This window comes from Pteropus vampyrus, unplaced genomic scaffold (assembly GCF_000151845.1).
Source record: "Pteropus vampyrus isolate Shadow unplaced genomic scaffold, Pvam_2.0 Scaffold9, whole genome shotgun sequence".
Classification (NCBI taxonomy): Eukaryota; Metazoa; Chordata; class Mammalia; order Chiroptera; family Pteropodidae; genus Pteropus; species Pteropus vampyrus.
This window is the reverse complement of record NW_011888790.1, coordinates 5,275,384-5,294,781: the sequence shown is the minus strand read 5'-3', so window position 1 is coordinate 5,294,781 and position 19,398 is coordinate 5,275,384. Positions and strand designations below refer to the sequence as shown.

Sequence of the window (19,398 nt, the reverse complement as noted above, 5' to 3'; positions counted from 1 at the left end):
TTTTCAGTTACAGTTGTCCTTTAATATTACTTCAGTTTCAGGTATACTGGTTAGACGTTTATATAATTTACAAAGTGATCACCCTAACCTCATGCATTTTTGAACAAAACAAAGTGTTTTGAAGAGTCATTAGTCTCTTTTCCAGAGCTTCTTTCCTTCACACACACACACACATACACACACACACACACACACACACACACACACACACACACTTTATTTCCTTTTTCACTGCAACCTCCAGAGTTTTATGCCATTAGCTAACTATCTAGCCTTCCTCTCTGTAAGCAGCTCTCCACATCTGAACGTTTTCCAATGCGTCCAACTACCGCAGCTCACCTTGTCCCTAGTAGGTAACTGGCTGGCTAACCTAAGGAATCAGAGAAGACTCCAGCCTGCTCCTGCTGTGCAGATGGCTGCTCTGGACAATGACACACAGGGAATAAAGTGTTAGGGGCAATTTCCAGAAACCTTCACATACTGACAGATTTGCCCCTAACTCAACATACCCGTCAGATTGACACAGCATATCCCAATGCTCATACATGAGCACATGCCTCCTCCCCGAAAGGGTTCAGGCCAAGTAAGTTGGAGGAACATCGCATTTTCCTTCCCCAGTTGCAAATTAGCACATCAAAGTCTCTGAACAGTCCTGCAGCAAAGAAGTTCATTTGATTTCTTTTAAGCCAGTGAGTCATAAGCATATTCGTTGATCATGGAACTTTTTTTTTTTTCCCCTCTCAGCATCTCACGGGACTAGTTTTCCATAGAGAATTTAGGGGCATCTGTTTTTACAGGGCCAATAATTCCATTTTTTAATATGTTTGAGATTTGAAGATCTGCCTATGAGATTCAAACTGGCTGTCAGCAAGCTTGCAGCCTGGTGGTCTCTTAAATTGCTTAAAGAGTTGTCGCTGACATTTTTTTAAAAGCACAATTCATAGGCAATAGAATAGTGGAGAGGTCATCATGATTTGTTGTAAACTCAGGCTTGACTCCCAGCTCTGCTCCTTACTAGCTGTGAGCCAGGCCAAGAAAACCAACCTCCAAGGGAGGAATGCAGCTAACTTGTGAAGAACCTGCTGTTTAGAAATACTTAGCTCTTGGAGTATTTGAATAGATTGTACAGATGTAATAATTATCAAACCAAACTAACGACCCTGTGGTCGTGAACTGGACTTATTTCCACTTGTTCTTGCTCAGACTTTTATTGCAGCTCCACTTAATTGCATGTACCTGAGCAGTTTTTATCAAGCAATGTCCAGTTATCTGTTCACAGGACTTTTCTTTCCATGGGCACGAACTCTGACAATCTTTGCAAACTATGGTTCAGATCCACCCCAAGTCACACCTTTGACCGATAACTTTAGACACATTTAATATATTTCTCTAAGGTTCACATTCCTCCAAAATTTCACCTAAAATATCAATTAATCTAAAAGCTGCATGTAGAAGAAAGGGCATGTGTTCTAGAGCCAGGCACATTTTAATCCCAGCTGTGCCACTTATTTTTTATCTATGGAAAGTTACTTAACCTCTTTGAACCTCACCCTCCTCATCTGTAAAATATGGACAATATTAGGCCTATTTGTCAGAGTTGTTAAAAGAGTAAAATATGTAAAATCAAATGTGTAATTAAATAAGTGAATATGTGAAGTGCAAAAAACATTGCCCAACACTTGGTAAGTGCTCAACAATATTAACTCCATCATTTTCCTTATTTACACTCCCAAAGGTGGAAAGTGAATTCGACTGGACAAACAAATAGTGATAGCCTATAGAGAAATGTGTCTGGGCCTGCAGGAAGGACTATGGAGACTAAGATCATATAGCAGATTTCAGAACTCCCAAGTAAGAAGACAGCTCTTCAAATAAGACTTTTGTTCACTTTTCCCCAAAAACAGCTAAAGTTCTTTCTGCTAGTTATAAAAATGATTCAGATGATTAGATCAAACCCTGGCAGAATCAGCTGTACCTTCTCTTAAGCTGTACTTCTCTTCTTCTTAAGGAGAAGTCATGCAGGTGAGAGACTGGAAATTTTCTGGTCGATTGTTTCCAGGCCAGAGATGGGAAGAATCCACCCACTGCCCACTCTTCCCACAGGAATTCACACTTGCTACTTGATTGGAATGAGAGGAATGTGAGGGCAGGCAAAGGGCAACTAGTGCCTGGGTTTAGCCCATGCAGTGTCTAGAGCAGAACAACTGGCTGAGAGTGTGGGCTCAGACATTTGGCAACTTACCAGTTGTGTGTGTGTGTGTGTGTGTGTGTGTGTGTGTGTGTGTGTTTAGCTAGCTTGCAAATGTGATTTCCTTTCTTCCCACAGTCATTTGGTAAGGATGTTTTTATTGGCAAAGAGCAGCACAAACCGAGTTCCGGAAATATCCACAAACAGGTTTTCCTATCATTGCTGAGATTCAGGTTTGGTTTCACTCTAGTCTTTCATGGGGGATAAGAGGGAAGGCATTTACAGGTATGATGAAGTGGGCTCAATAACAGAATGGAGATGACAGAGGAGGGCAAGTGAACTTGAAGACAGATCAATAGAAATTATCCATTATAAATAGCAGAGAGAAAAAAGATTGAAAAAAATCAAGAGACTCAGTGACCTGTGTACAGTATCAAATGTCTAACATTTATATTTTTGAAGTCCTAAGAAGTAGAAAGAAAGATGTTGGTACAGAAAAATAAATGTGAAAAAATGACAGTTGAAAATTTTCTAGATGTAGTAAAAAACATAAGTTTAAAGATTCAAAAATTTGAACAAATCTCAAGCAATATAATCTCAAAGAAAACTATGCCCATACCCAGGATATCATACTAAAACTGTTAGAAACCAAAGATAAAGAAAATATCCTGCAGCTAGAGAAAGATGACATATTATAGACAAGTGAATAATGATCCAAATAACTGTTTCTCATCAGAAATCATGGAGGTCAAAAGACAGTAGATCAAATTTTTTAAGAGGTGGGGAAAAAAGAACTTATCAACAAAGAATTCTAAATCCACAATCATTCTTAAAGACTTTAACATTCCTCTCACATTAATAGATAAAAGAAGTAGGCAAAAATCAGCAAAGATATGGAAGACCTGAACAACAATGTCAACCAATTTGGCCTAATTAACATTTATAGAACACTTTACTGAACAACAGCTGAATTCACATTCTTTTCAGGAGCATATGGAACATTCACCAAGATAGACCATATCTTGCGTCATAAAGGAAATCTTAACAAATTTAAAAGAATTAGAATAATACAAAGAGCATTCGCTGTCCATAGTGGAATTAAACTAGAAAGCAGTAGCAGAAAAATATATGGAATACTCTCAAATATTTGGAAATTAAACAACACAATTCCAGCAACCAATGAGTCAAAGAGAATGTCTCAAGAAAAACTAGAAAATCTTTTGAGCTGAAAGAAAATTAAAGTATAGCATATCAAAACTTGAGGGAAGCAGCTAAAGCCATACAGAGAGGGAAATGTATAGCATTGCATGCTTAAATTAGGAAACAAAGAATGGTCCAAAATTAAGAACTCGAATTAAGCTTCCACCTTAAGAAACTAGAAAAAGCAGAGCAAACTAAACCCAAAGCAAGCAGAAGAAAGTAATAAAAATAAGTGTAAAAATCAGTGAAATTGAAAACAAAGTAGAGAAAAATCAATGAAACCAAAAGCTGCTGATTTCAAAAGATCAATAAAATTGATAAATATCTAATGAGATTGATCCAAAAAAAAAAAAAAAAGAGGGAGAGAGAGAGAAAAGAAACAAATTACTAATATGAGAAACAGAAGAGGGGCTATCACTACAGACTTCTCAGAGTCTGCAAAAGGCTAAGTAGAAATTCTATGAACAACTCTAAAATATGAAATAGTCCAATTCCTTGGGGGTGGGATGGGGAGCAAACTACCTAAACCCACTTAAGCAGAAAGAGATAAGATGAATTGTCTTGAATCTATTGAATTAGTTTAATTTGTAGGTAAGATCTTCCAACAAGGCAAACTGCAGGCACAGATCATTTCACCGCTTAATTCTACCAAATATTTAAGAAAGAAAGAAATCCAATGGCACACAATCTCACCCAGAAAATTTAAGAAGAGGGAACACTTTCTAACTAATTTTAGGAGCCTTTTATTACCCTGATAGTAAAGCCAGAAAAGTGCCATATAAGAAAAGAAAACTGTAGACTCATATTCTCATAAACGTAGATGCAAAATCTTTAACATAATTTTAGCATGTTGAATTCAGCAATATATAAGAAGATAATACTGAGGTTTGTCCCAGGAATACAAGTCTAGTTTAATATTCAAAAATTAACAAAGTAATCTGCCACAGTAATAGACAAGAAGAAAAACTATATAATCATAATAAATACAGAAATAATATTTGACAACAATATTTGACAATAATTCAACAATCATTCATGATAACAATTCTCAGCAAACCAGGAGTAGAAGAGAATATCCTTAAGTTAATAAAGTGCATTGCAAAAAACTTACAGCTAACATCATATGTAATGATTTAAAAATTGATGGATCGCCCTCTAAGATCAGAGACAAGGCAAAAATGTCTACTCTCATTACTTCTTTCTTTATTCAACATTATACCCAAAGTCCTACCCAGTTCAATAAGATGAGAAAAAATATCAAAGGATATAAAGTTTGGAAAGAAAGACATACAACTGTTTGAATTTGCAGATGACATGATTGTCAACTTGGAAACGCCAAGAAATCTACCAAAATAAAAGCTCCTAGGGCTAATAAGTAGCTTCAGTAAGATTGCAGGAACCGAGTCCAATATATAAAATCAATAATATTTATATACGTTGGTAATGAATAATTGGAACCTAAAATTGGGGGGCATATTATTTACAATAACTCAAAAAATGTAAAAAATTTAGTATAAATCTAAAAAAGTTATATGCAGGATATGCATGCTGAAAACTATAAATACTGATGAAAGAAAGCAAAGAAGGCCTAAATAAATGCAGATATACCATGTTCATGAATTGAAACACTCAATTTGTTGTCAGTTTTTTTCAATGGATCGCTAGACTTCATACTATCCTAATCAAAATCTCATCAAGATTGCACATATAGCAACAAACTGATTCTAATATTTATGTGGGAAGTCAAAAGAACTAGAATATCCAAAACAACTTTGAAAAAGAAGACAAATTTGAAGGACTTACATTATATGGTTTTAAGACATATGCTTTTAAGACAGTAATCAAGATAGTGTGGTAATGGCAAAATGATAGATACATAGATCAATGGAACAGTAGAGAACTTAGATATAGATTCACACAAATACAGTTGATTGATTTTTCTTTTACCAACAGTGTTAAGGCAATTCAGTGGAGAAAGGTTATTCAACAAATGATTCTGGAATAATTGGACATCCACACACAAGGATATTAATCACAATCTCTATTTCAAACCTTAGACAAACATTAGTTCGAAATGGATCATAGACCTAAGTATAAAGCTCTAAAAGTTTTAGACAAAAACAGTAGAAAATCTTTGGGAACTTAGATTAGGCGATATCTCTACTTCTTAGACATAAAGTACAACCCATATAAGAAAAATATGATAAATTGGGCATCACCAAAATTTAAAACTTTTACCCTGAGAAAGAAACTGTTAAAAGAATGAAAAGATAAGCTATGGATTGGGAGAAAGTATTCACAAATTACATAGCCAACAAAGTTATTATATCAAAATATTTAAAGGGTTCTCTAAATTCAAAGATAAGAAAACAACCCCAATTTTTTTAAATGGGCAAAAAATTTGAACAGATACTTCACCAAAGAAAATGTATGAATAGCAAACAAACACATGAAATGATGCTCAACATCATTAGTCATTAGGAAAATGCAAATTAAAACACAATGAGATACCACTATAAACCCATGAGAAGGGCTATAAAATAATAATAATAATAATAATAATAATAATAAAATAAAGCCTGATAATACCAAAAACTGGTGATGAAAAGAAACAATTGGGTATTTTATACATTGCCAGAAGTAATGCAAAAGGGTATGGCCACTCTAGAAAATTTGGCAATTTTTATAAAGTTAAACTTATACTTACACTATGACTCAGCAGTCTTTATCTTGAGTATTACCCAAGAGAAATTAAAACTCTTGATCACACAAAAACCTGTGATGAATATTTATAGAAGCTATTCATAATTGCCAAAAAGTGGAAATAATCCAAATGTCCTTCAATGGGTGACTGGATAAATGAACTGTGTTATAACCATTCAACGGAGTCTTTCTTCCAATAAAAGAAATGAACTATTGATCAAAGACATTATGTTTAGTGAAAGAAACCATACTCAAAATGTTGTATACAATATAGTTTTATTTATGCAACATTCAGTAAAAAGCAAAACTATAGGGACAGAGAACAAATCAGTGGTCACATGGGGCTCAGGGTGGGTGAGGGGTTTGACCACAAAGGGGAAGGGTAAAGGAAATTTTCAGGTGAGGATACTGTTGTGTGTGCTGATCATGGTGGTAATTATACAATCCTATGAATCTGTCAAAACTTACAAAACAATATACAAGAAAAAAATTGAATTTTACTGTGTATAAATTAAAAGTAAAAAAAAAAAAACCAAAAGGGCCAAAATAAAAAAAAAAAAAAAAAACAAAAAACAAGAAAAAAAAAAAAAAAAAAACAAATAAAAAAAAAAAGTTAAAAAAAAACCGGGTCAATAAAAAAATAAAAAAAACGAAAAAACCCCTGCCAAAATGAACAAAAAAAAAAAAGGACACAAATTACTAATATCAAAAACAACAAAAAGAACATCATTACAGATTGTACAGATATCAAAAGTATAACAGGGAAATATAATGAACAACTTTTGGCCAGTGACTTCGACAACTTAGATGAAATGGACAAATTCATAAAAAGTAGTTCTCTAAGTTGAGAACTACTCATAGGTAACCTGAATAGCCCCATATCTATTAAAGATATTGAATTGGAAGGAGAGGACCTTCCTATAAAGAAAATTCCAGTCCTCGCTGGCTCCACTTTTGAAATCTACCCGAAATTTATAGAAGAAATAATACCAGCTCTACCCAAGCTGTTCTAGAAAACAGAAGAAAACACTTCCCAGACCATTTAATTATTTCATAATTTTTTAAATGGAGAACAATGCTCTCATTACTTACAAGGCCCCCAAATCGAAATCATTGCCCATTAACTCCTCCAGCACACTCGTATCCAGGGCCGGATTCCCGAGAGTGTCATTGGCCCCCTGAGCTGCAAAGACAAAGTGCAAATCTTGAGATTCATGAAGATTTCAGAATGACTAATAGCTAAAATATTGACATTCAGAATGGCTAACAGCTTGCATCCAAGAATTTCAAAGCAAGTATATGGCATAGTTTATTGGGAGTGCTTTTCTTCAAATATTTCCTTTAGCAATCTCCTTAGATGTCACTTTCTTCCAGCAGCCTTCCCTGACTGTCCAAGGTGACCCTTTTCGTGTGCTTCCTTTAACACCAGGTGCTTTGCCTTATACACTATTATAAATGTTTGCTTTGTGTTTCTTTCTCCATCTAAAGTCTTTAAGAGTGGGGACTGTATCTCTCTTATTGTAGCCACAAGAATCTATGGTATAAGAAAAGCAGCAATAAACATTTATTAGATGGATGGACAGATGGATGAATGGATAGATGCATGCATGGATGTATGGATGCATGGATACATGGACGAGTGGATGGACAAATTTTTCCAGTTAAGTTCAACAAGAAGTTCAATATCTTGCTTCACATTTTGTTAGACTTCCCAAAACATAACATAATGTTTCTGTCTTTTTTCTTGTTGTAAAGAATAAAAATAAACTTATTGGCTTCATTCTGATGATAATAAAGATGTTAGATTTTTTAAAGAATATATTATAAAGAAGACAAAACAGTCTTCACTTGAAGGTAACATGACTCAATACCTAGTGAATTCAAGAGAACCAACTGACAACAATTAGAAATAATCAGGAGATAGAAAAGTTCAATAAAGTAGTTGGTTAAAATTAAATATAAAAACTAATTACTTTCTTATATACAAAAAATAATCAGTCAACCATTCAGATAAATATTATGAAAAAAAGAAAATTCCATTCAAAATTTAAAAAAAAAATAAAATACCAAAACATATATACGTACAATATTTGTTAAGCCTAAGAAACTTTATAAAGAGTCATAAGAGACTTGAATAAATGGAAAGACTTGCATTGTGCTTAGACTAAAAGACTCAATATTGCAAAACCTTCACTATATATTATTTAGGATGTCTGCCAAACATATATTCATTTTCTGAGAACTTTCCCCTTATATTTGTAACACATAACCTCTATAGGCATATGAATCAGAGAGAATGAATCTATAGGTTGGCCAGTGGCCAATTCAATTATTTCTCACAGAATTTGAATAGAGTTAAAGCTAGCGGCTGAGATTAAGTCATGTAATAGCAAAGGTGGAGGACTACAGTAATAGTCTAAATATTTCTGCCACATTTATCCAGGTCTTTCTTGATTTTTAACCCCTACTGAGCCTGGTTGTTTCATTTTTGCTTTAATTACATGACAAACTTGTTACATACCCAATAAACTCTTTTGAGTTGGTTTGTATGTTACCTGAAATCAATTAATCGCCAAATTCAAGTATTCTGAAATTATTCTAGAAAAATAAATACCCCTAAATCACCAAAAAATTATGAAGGAGGATAAATGGGTACCAAGAAACACACAAACAGATACATCAAAGGAATACAAACAAGTCTAGGGCATATCAAAAAATATTACATACCTGTAGAATAGATAAGGATTTTTAGCACATGACAAACATGTTCTTTCACATCAGTGAGAAAAAAATTGCTTATTCAATAAAAGTTGTGCAGAAGATTCATTAGACATTTGGGAGGAAAAAAAACTAGATCATTTTCCTGCTTCCACACCAAAATTCCAGAGACATCAATTATTTCAACATAAATAAATGAAAATATGGAAAGATAACATGCATGAATATTCTTATGACCTTGAGATAAAAGAAGGCTTTTCTCAGCATGTCATGAAAACCAAAATTATAAAGAGATTCATAAACTTCACTGTATACATTTTTTTTGAGCAGAAATTTTTTTTTAATTTTATTTTAAAATAATTTCTAACCTAAAGAGAAGCTACCAGAATGCAAAAGAACTCACTTATACTCTTCACTTATATTCACCAATTATTGACTTTGTGGATTTTTTTCCAGGTACAATTTAAATATGTAACATTTCAATACCCCTCATGCAATCCAATAGGCACCTCGTGTTCTTCCCAGAACAAGGCGCCTTCACATTCAGATCACTGCACTAGCTGTGGGAGGGCCATTTTATGTTTAGCTTTTTGCTTGCTGTCTCATCCAAAGTCATTAGAATAAAAATATTTAAATCTTGAGCATCTCCCAAGTGGGAAAAATTGATGGGTACCAGAGACAGGCAGAAGGGAGGGAGGAAGAAAAAGAAGGGAAAGGAAGTTGATGAGAGATCACCAACCCCATACAGTGGCATGAACTAAGAGGGAAGTAAAGAGAAGATACTCCTAAATGTTGAGATGGTCAGAAGTGACCTGATAGTGGAATTTAATCTTGAGCTAGACTTTGAAGGAAGGATAGGCTGGAGATGAGCAGGACAAGATTCATTCATTTTTTTCACTGATTCAATCACCACTTATTAGGCAACTACCATGTGCCAAGCACTGTACAAGATTCTGAGACCACAGCAGTGAAATAAAAAAATTTTTAAAAAAAGAAGGACAAGATCCCCTCAGGGGGCTTAAATTCTAAGGGAAGGAAAGGTGGCAACAGAGGGGATGGGGGAGGATAAACATGACTTATGAGAAACAACAAAACGTCCAAGGTATTTTTGGACAGTGATGAAAATAAAACAAGTGGTATGATAGACTGCAGGAGACAAGCTCTTTTCGATGTGAAGGCCTTGCTCAGGAAACAGCCAGCCATGCAAACATGGAGGGCAGAGCATGCCAGGCAGAGGGAATGGCAGGGGCGAGAGCCCAGAGGCTGGACCGTGCTTAGCATGTTTGAGAAACAAATCATTTCAGTGCAGCCAGAGCACAGGACCACAGAGGAGGCAGCAGGAGAGGAGGTCAAAGCAATGAAAAGCCTTTGAAAAGTGACATGATACACTTTACATCTTTAAAAGGTCACTCTGGTTGCTTTGTGGGAAAGGACTGTAAGGGGAGAAGAACAGATGAAGGGAGATCGATTCAAACACGATCGCAGTTGTCCAGGGACATTCAGAGGTAGTTCGAAGTTCTTACTCTAGGCCAAACAAAAGGATAAACACTTCACAGCATTATCTCATTAATCCTCCTAACAGTCTTAGGAGGCGAACATTAATATTATCCCCAGTTTACAGAAAAGACAAAGTGATTACACAGGTTAACCAGCTTGCCAGGGTCTCAGCTAGTAAGTGACATGAAGGGAAGCCAATCAGTCCTGCCCTGATTCCTGAGCCTGCTCTCATCACCACCCCCATGACCACCTGCACCTCCCTCAGCGATGCCAACCAACTGCAGAGAAGCAACTTGCTTCTGCATCTTCACTGGGCTTTGGTCAAACTGATTGCTAAGGAAGCAGATGGAGAGAAGGATCAGTTTAGTTTCCCACCAAAGCCCCTGCTGGTGTCCCATCTGCTTTATTCAGCAGCCACCACCACCACCACCACCACCACCCCCACCCCCTCTCTCACACACACACAATTCCCAGGAAGAAATACGAAGTGTCCCATAGACGCTAAGACCTGTCCGATGTGCCACTTGCTCTACATCACCCACCCTCCCACACCCCATCCCCAGCTAGAATAGGAGTGGTCCCAGCTTCTAGGACCTGCCCCACGAGTCTTGTCCAAACCCCTTAATGAACAAGGAGAGATGATCCCTGCAGTAGCCGGCTTTCTCTGGGACTCCAACATCACATCTGTGCCTTTCAGATCCCAAGGACATTACTCAACAAGATAAATCCATAGTGTCAGATAAAATTGTTTCCAGGAGGCTTTATACACACAGGGCCACTCTTTAACGTCTCTTAAAATATATCTCATGCTTTAAAAATAATCACTTTGCTCTAAATGTCTTAAACACTGGTTTATAACACCCAAACCCTCAAAACGGGTGTCGTTGGGCATCCCACCCCATCGGCGAGGCTCCATCTCAAACCTTGATTTTGACCTTTTCTACATTTACCTTTGAGCATGGGAAGGGCTGCCGCGGTCCTGTTCACAAAAAGAGAGGCTGCCCAGACCTCCTGGGAGTGCCAGAGAACTGTCCCTTTATCGCTCTCAGAAAGCAAAGCCCTTCTTCACCCTAGTTCTCTGCCTCTTCTTTCTCACACTGACAGCTGAGGGATGGTAACCTGCCCTGCTGTCCTTGGCCTTAGGTAGACAAGAAAAAAAGCACATGGTTATGAGAATCAAATCACCAAGGGGTGCCACAGACAAATCCAAGCTTCATCCATAGGACCTACTAATAGACACATATATGCCTTTGGGGAAACAGCGCTTCTCCAAAGATATATGAGTAGGGTATTCACAGTCTTTCATTATTCCTTGCCTCCTTCCCCGCACCCCCCACCACACGCAAAAACCCACCAGTCCTACGTAAAGACCTTCTTGTTTCTATCTGATGGGCACCTTTCCCACATCACTTTCCTCAACCTGGATGCCCCCTCTTCCTTCTTTATCCACTCGTACACCCTTAGTCCCACAACGCTGCCCAGAGTATTCAGACACAAGGCAAGATGACAATATTTGTCTGTTAAAAGATTCTAAAAAGCAATAGCGAAGATCCCCCTCGTGGATGCCCTTTGGATTTACACATAAAGATAGTCTCCCTCTGGTATGCCAGGGTTCAGGAGAAATTGGAACCGAAATGTTAATGGATGTTCCAAAGAAGAAGTAGGGGTGAAAGAAGTGAAGAAGATGGAGGAGAGAAGACATCATACTCTCCTTCTCTCCTTTGCTAAGGATACTTTTGTCTTGAAAATAAAACTGAATTTAAAATCTAATATGGGCATTTAGAGCCACAGCCAGGTCAGAGTTAAATGAGTAAAGATGACATTTCCCCAGAGACATTTTCAATCATTAATTGACTACTTTCATTCATTTATTCAGCATTTACTTAGCGTCCTCTCTTGATCTGGGAATAAAATCAAGGATGAGTTCACAATCAGGTGAGAGGGACAGGAAAATTAGCCATAGCAGCATAGGATGTTCAGTGTTAAGATGGGTATAGACATGGGTACCATGGGAGCCTTGCGATCAGGCTGGCTGAGGGGCGGGCCACAGAGTTCTTGAAGGTGACACTTGAAAGGAATTTCTAAGGATAAGTAGAGGGTGATAAAAAAAATTCGAGGAACAGAAAAAAAATGTGCAAACGAATTCAAACAGTCAGCAGCAAGACTCCTGTGGAAATGTGCCAGTAGTCTGGCCAGAGCTGGAGGCAGGTGAAGAACATGGCAGACCAGACCGAGCAGTGCCTTTCGTGAACCCCCTGCAAGCTGCATCTACTTTTAGTTCAGCTACTGTAGCAATTACATGGTATCTGTCTCTCTCTTTTGAACTCTAAGCCTCTCTTAGGGCAGAAACTGCTTCTTTTTATACAGATCCTAAGCACCTAGAACAAGGCTCAGAACACGGTAGTTATTCAATGAATATTGAATTTGTTGGATGAGTGATAAGATTCGAATGACAAAATGTGATTATGAATGGTGGGAGGTGTATCTAGAGAAACTGGTAGACAACAGATCAGGAAGGTTCGTAGGTATCAAAGTAAGGAATCTGTCTTAAAAGTTATGGAGATATTGAACATTTTTCATCAGAGGAGTAATATGATCAGATTTACATTTTTGTACATTCTCTCTGCCACTGTTGGGAGTGAAGCTGGGCAAGACTAGAACAAAGAGACTAGCTAAGGACACTGCCAACATGAGTCTTCCCTCCCTGAATCACTTAACGCATGATCGAAGGGTACCTTCTGTATACCAGGCACAGTGCTAGAGACACAAAGACATAGGAGCCTTAGCAGTTAAGGTCTTGTTTCTGCAATCAGGCCTGGGATCAAATCTGGCTGAGACATTTCCCAGCTGTGCAACCTTGGGCAAATTACCTAGACTTTCTGTGTCTCGGTTTCCTTATCTATAAAATGAGGGTAATAAGAGCATATATACCTCACAGAGTTTTGTAAGAATTAAATGAGATAATGCATATAAGGCACTTAGTATAGTTCCCAGCTCAATAAATACTTCCCTTTCTCATTATCATCAGTTACTGTGCTCAAAAAGTTCACAGACTAGTGAGAAAAACTGACATGAAAACATACTGTAGCAACTCTAAGTGAAAACAGAGTTGTATGTAGGGCTCGATGGGACACTTAAATGATACAGCAGGAACTACAGGGTGCCGGGAAAAGCTTCCTGGGGTTCGTGAGGCTGGAACAGGGGTTCGTGAGGCTGGAACCGTCATCAGGAGCAGATCCTGGGGCCTTGAAGGCCATGAAACAAATCTGGTGCAGGGGAGGTGGGGTCAGGAAAGCAGAAGAATGTGCAGCGGTGTGCTAGAGCCAGCTCAGACAAGCTTCTGCTCCTCTTTTCTCAACTTCATAGTTAGTGTCTTCATGTTAGTAGCTTGAAGTTAGCCATAGTGGGAGGATTTACACCATGAAAACTGGGAAGCACTACAAGTTGGGAAATTTTTTTCCCCAAGGAATTGGTCATTAAACATTTACCAGCACACCACTGGATATGAGAAGTATTTGAGAGGAAATCCCCACTGGACTTTGTGACTGATTAGAAGGAATCTAGGCTATTCTCTGTCTTTGTTTTAGTGGCCGAGTGTGAGGTCTTGAGATAGGAAATAAGAGGGAATTGGGTGAGGAGCCTGAGAAGGAGCTGAGAGAGCTCATTTGCTGGGGGTCATGTCGTGTCAATTCTTTTTGTGCTCTCTTGGTGACAGAGGTGAGCACAGAGCACTGCCCCCAGGCAAAACCCTGCCTGCTGACCTGGAATTCTGGAGTCTCTCAGTCCTCCTTGTACAGGTTGTCCTACATTGATCCAGGAAGAATTTAATCAGTTCTTTCAAGCAGACTTAACATGATCCATTGTTGGAAATAGTGACCAAATGCAAAGGCTATCTCTGGACTTTAAGGTGATATGAATCATCTGAAACCCATGCGCCCGATAATCGAAAGATAAAATGAAGATTAACCTTTATTTGACTCGAGTAAATAAGTAGTTCAAGCATGTTGTGTAACAGAATGGCAACAGCCACATGGGTTTTCTTTAACTGTCACAGATGCAAAATTCTAGAAAGGAGTGCTAAAAACCTGGCTGCCGGACTCCACAGACAGAGGAAAACATCGAGCAGCCTGCATGTGCCCACCAAGAACTGGCCGTGTGGTGGACTTCATTTCCTGTTCAGCTGCCTGACTGGCAGATTAGGACGCATTCCATGGAAAAGTGAAAAGTGTATCTTCAGCTAGACACTTACCAAAATTGTTAATGCAGTCGTTCAACATTCAACAGATATTCTGATCAAGGGTGTGTGCTGGGAACTGGGGATACAAGAGTGAGCAACATTCAATCTTGCCCTCAAGGTGAGGGAGGGGGCACAGAAGGAAAATAGGCAGTATCGACACACTGTGATAAATCAAGGAGGGTTCCAATCCTATTAGGGGGACAAGCAGTCAAGGATGGGTGTATTTGTAGCTAAGATGGAGAAAGGTAGAGAAAATTACATTAGAATTAGGTGAACTTATTCCGGGGAGAACAATTGTACCCTAAAATGTTAACCTGGGGAAAATCCTAAAATTCATATAAAATGACTTTGCTCTTATCCCTCTCAATAATGTTATTTGCGGTTTGAGTAAGTATAGAGAAAGCAAACTGGCCAAGTATGCAGATGGCCTGAAGGAGGTGGGCAAAGCACAATATAGTATGAAAGAGTCAGGTCTCATCTGGGCCGACTGGATTGATGGCTGACTGACAAGATGACATTTTGTAGGTTAAGCATTTAGCTTTACACTGACCTTTTAAATTATGTAGGTATGAAATAGGAAAACTTGGCTTATCAGTGAATAGATGATAAAGACATAGGTCTTTTAGTTGCATCATTATGAGGAAGTATTGGAAAGAAAAGAAACGAATGCAGAGTTACAATAATAAAATCATTGAGAACAGAACTAGGATGCTGAGGTTCCCTGTTTCTCTACACACAGGTCCAATCTTGACGACATGGCCCCATACCTTAAGAGGAATGTTGGCAAATAGTAGGGTGCCTGGAGGAGAGCCAAGAGGATGCGAAAGAATTACAAGTCAACGTGAGAGACGGTCAATGGAGAATTATAATAATAATAATACTTGCTAAATGTGTTAAGCCCTTTTAATGTACTAATATTGTGGTAAGAATTTTACAGTTACTTTCTCCTTTAATTCTCACGATAATTCTATTCTATCAGATAGGAACTATTACATTTTTCAGAAGAGCAAATAACTTGCTCAAGTTGCAGTGACACAATTGTTATTGCAGAGGCTCAGGTGTTTTCTACTATAACATAATGTATTTGCTTCTGAACAATCTTCCTGCAAATCATGCAAAGTAATGAAGGAAAGTAGGGTAGGGGGCAAACTACCTAAAAAATAAAAAAAACCAATAACATTCCTAACAAAAAATGTAAAGGATACATCAAATTAGGATTAATATTATTAGGTATTTCAGAAATTAAAGGAATTTTCTCTTTACGAAAAGGATGTGAGAAGGGGTTGCAAAGTGGAGTCACTGCTGCCGAATTATGAAGAAGAGAGAGAGAAGGAAATTGAGATTGTGATAACTGGTTTAAATCAATTGCATGAGAGCTGTCCTTCCTGAGCTCAAGGACTCTCCCCACCTCTCTGAACACGTTAAGTCCATCTTCTCCTCAAAGACACAAACTAATGTTAATAAATACAGGAGAAAAATAAAACTCCAGAAGAGAAATAAAACACAAACTCACATTAACCATAGAAGATAAATTTGGGAAACAGAAGCTGACCAAAAAAAAACAAAAACAAAAACATTTTAATGGTGTAAGAACACATGAAGAAATCTTATTGATTTTATGTCCAAGATCTTAAAGAATTATCATTCTGGTTTTGTCTGTTGGAAAGTCTAATCTTGCTAAAGGCCAAAAAGGAGGAGGAAGAGGAAGAATGTCCCAAAGGAAGGATGGTCGAAGGAGGGGTACTCACCGGCAAGCTGTACAGGTGGTTGGGCTCATCCAGAATGTGCGGTGCTGAATGTTAAATCAAGGCCCCCAAGGGAGGACCATGAATGGCACGAATTCAGGAAAATGTGACAAGGAAGCCCACCCTATGGCTTTCAGGGGTGCCTGTCAGGCCTCAGCAATGCTTTCCTGTCCTGTCAAGCCAGGCAGATGGGGAGAGGACAGCCCAGCAGAGCACCGGCTGAGGGCTGAATCTCATGTCCTCTCCTCTTAGATTAGAGAAATAAAAGAGGGAAATCCAGAAGTCTTGGAATCGTGGAAAAAGATCAGGCTTGGTGTTTTATATTTACTGATTTGAAAATTTTGAGTTCCTGCTATGTGCCAGTTTCTAGATGCTGAGGCTGAAGCAATGAATGAGACATAGTTCCTTCCTTCCAGTTGTTCATAAGAGACAGACACAGAAGGCAGTACACACTATGAAGGGTGAAATGCAAAGTACTGTGGAAAACACGGGAGCCGGGAGGGAATAATGCCAAAGCCGAGAACTTAAGGGTAATCAGCAGTTAACCAGGTAAACAAGGGAGGGCAGAGTGTTCCAGAAGGAGGGAGCCCCATGGAGCCCCTGGAGGCGGGAAAGCATGAGAATTTGGGAAACTGCAGGACGGGCAGACCTGGGTTAAATTCCAGTTCTCCTGAACCTCTCTGGGCCTGTTTCCTTTTCTGGAAAAGGTAGATGGGTTTTACCACCTTAGAGCATTGCTTGCAGACTAAATGTGGTAAAATATATAATCCCACTACTGACAGATTCTCTCCTTGACCAAATTGTACTCAGACTCCCCTGAACTTTTCAATGAGGTCTACTTCCATGTTTCTCTCAGCATTTTTAAATTCTAGCAAGAATCCTGATAAATCAGTTTAACTAGCATCTTCCATCCTCCGCATCTGATCACCCTTGTTCTCTAAATCGGGTTCCTCATCCTCCACTATACCCCAGATGATGTCTGATCGATCACCCTAGCCTGCGTTCAGTAAGAATCTCGTTAGGTCAGTTCCTCCAGAATCCCCCTTACCCTGCTCCTTGGCTAAAAATTTCCGCTTGCCCATGCTGTATTCAAAATTGAATCTAATCTCTCTCCCTCATTGCAAAATTCCATCAATAGGTCATTATACCCATTGTGACGGTCTCTTTTTTTTTTCTTTTTAATGAAGTCCTCCTTGCATGCTCTAATGGTGTCACAGAATTTTTTTCTTTAATACTAAGTTCTTGGCTCATACTAAATGTTCATTCCTTTCTTATTCTTTCCCTACTCCTCACTTCCACCCCCAAACACGGGACTCAGAACAATAAACCAATTGCTAAACTTGGGCAATTTGATCAGTTTCATCAAAGCAGGGGTTTAAGTGAAGGCCAAAAAGATAGGAATTGCTGGCTCTGTTCTGAAGAGGGGGGCGAGTTGGGTAGCCATGGGCCAGTTCGTGGGAGATTACATGGTAACTAGAGTCAAGTGAGGGAGAGGAGGATAAAAGGGAGGCGTTTTTTCCAAAGACCCATCATGTTTACTTAAGTATTTTTCTGACATCTAGCCCTAGATATGGAAACCAATAAGCCAAGTCTTTGCCCACTTTTAACTTTGGGAAGGCAAAATGTGAGTCGATGGAAAGAGCATTGGACTTGGAATGAGAAGACAAAGGTTTTGCCAGCAGCCCTGGCACTTACCAGTGTGATTTTAGACATATCTGTCCACTTCTTTAATGATCCATTTCTTTTTATTTGTAAAATGCCTTCTTCTCAGGGTCCTGTGAGGACCAATGAGGTGATGGAAATGCAAGAGTTTGTAAAACATCAAACTCTGTAAACATGCATAATACAAATGAAAGAGCAAAAAGGAAAATTTTAAGCTAGATTAGGAATAAACTAACAAAATAAGAAAATGTAAAAATTGGCGGGTATGTATAGATTTTTGTTTTTTTCCCCCAACATTTCCATAAATATCCAGGAAAGGGAAGACCATGTCCTAAGCATGGTTCACAGCCCTGAAGTTCTCACAACTGTGCAAGGTCAATTCACATTTTCACACAGATGCCTGTTTCAGAGATGTGTGAATAATAGCTTTTAAAGTGCCCCTCCTCTGATCAATTGGAATTAGCCTAGTTATGCTAACAGCCAGATCTTACTCTTATATTCACACACAAAATTGTCCCAAAGGCCATTTACTCTCAGCACAAGTGCCCTGACTAGCTGTTTCCTTGTAGAATTTATAAGAAATAATTTGCAGGTGTCCTTTCTGCCTCTTCCTGTATATAAAACATCTTATGTGACTTAAGAGATTTGTTTCAAAGCAACAATCTTCCTTAATCCAATGAGGAAAAAAAAAAAAGGATCATTGTCTCCACTCTGCATGGATAGAATCCCACTGCACATGCAGAATGCATATGGGGACAAGCGGAGTAAAATTCTGATCAAGATACTCTAATTCACTTTTGTACTGTTTTAATATGCACAAATGGAGAAATAGCTATGCAAATTTAAAGATTGTTTCCATACCTGCTTTTATGACTTTTAAAAATATAAGCTGTGCTGGAGTATTTTATAGGAGGTTAAATAGTAACATATTCTTTCAATTCTTTTTTGAGTCCCAACTATTACTTACTGATTATCCATGGACAAAAACAACAGAAGTAATTAAAAGCTTCTATACCTTTCAAAGAAATGAAAAATTTAGTCTGGTTGTGTTCCTCAAAGTCAGCTCCCCCATGGTTGAATGACCTATTTGAGGTCAGTGGTTAACAAGGTCAGCAGATAACATTTTCATATATATTTTACACCACTCCAGCCCTTCTGGAAAGATCATTGACAGATCAAAGGACAAGTTCTCTTACAGTTTGTGTCACAGAACATAAGTAAAACGAAACAAGTTCTCTCCTTAAACTAATTTGCAGTCTCCCAACTTCAGAACTTCTTACAGATTTACTGTGAAATTAGCACAAAATGCTTAAGACTATTCAAAAACAGGACAATAATAACAAAGTTTGCCTTTCAGCTTTGATTCCCTCCCCAAACAAGGAATGCCACTAAACCTTGGAAACATGGTATTAAGTTTGACTGTTCTGTCTTTTCTGAAAAATGTTGAT

General features: G+C 38.1%; 1 protein-coding gene across 2 annotated transcripts in view; it reads right to left on the bottom strand.

Moving 5' to 3' along the window:
• The window catches only part of MYRFL (myelin regulatory factor-like), a 109,291-nt gene that overhangs the window by 82,235 nt on the left and 7,658 nt on the right, over nucleotides 1–19,398 (bottom strand). The window contains exon 2 of one of the 2 annotated variants that reach the window (XM_023520779.1): nucleotides 7,184–7,274. In XM_023520779.1, the coding sequence (XP_023376547.1) occupies nucleotides 7,184–7,274 (91 nt within the window). Of the gene's footprint in view, nucleotides 1–7,183; nucleotides 7,275–19,398 lie in introns of those variants that run through there. The other variant, XM_023520794.1, reaches the window with a different exon arrangement.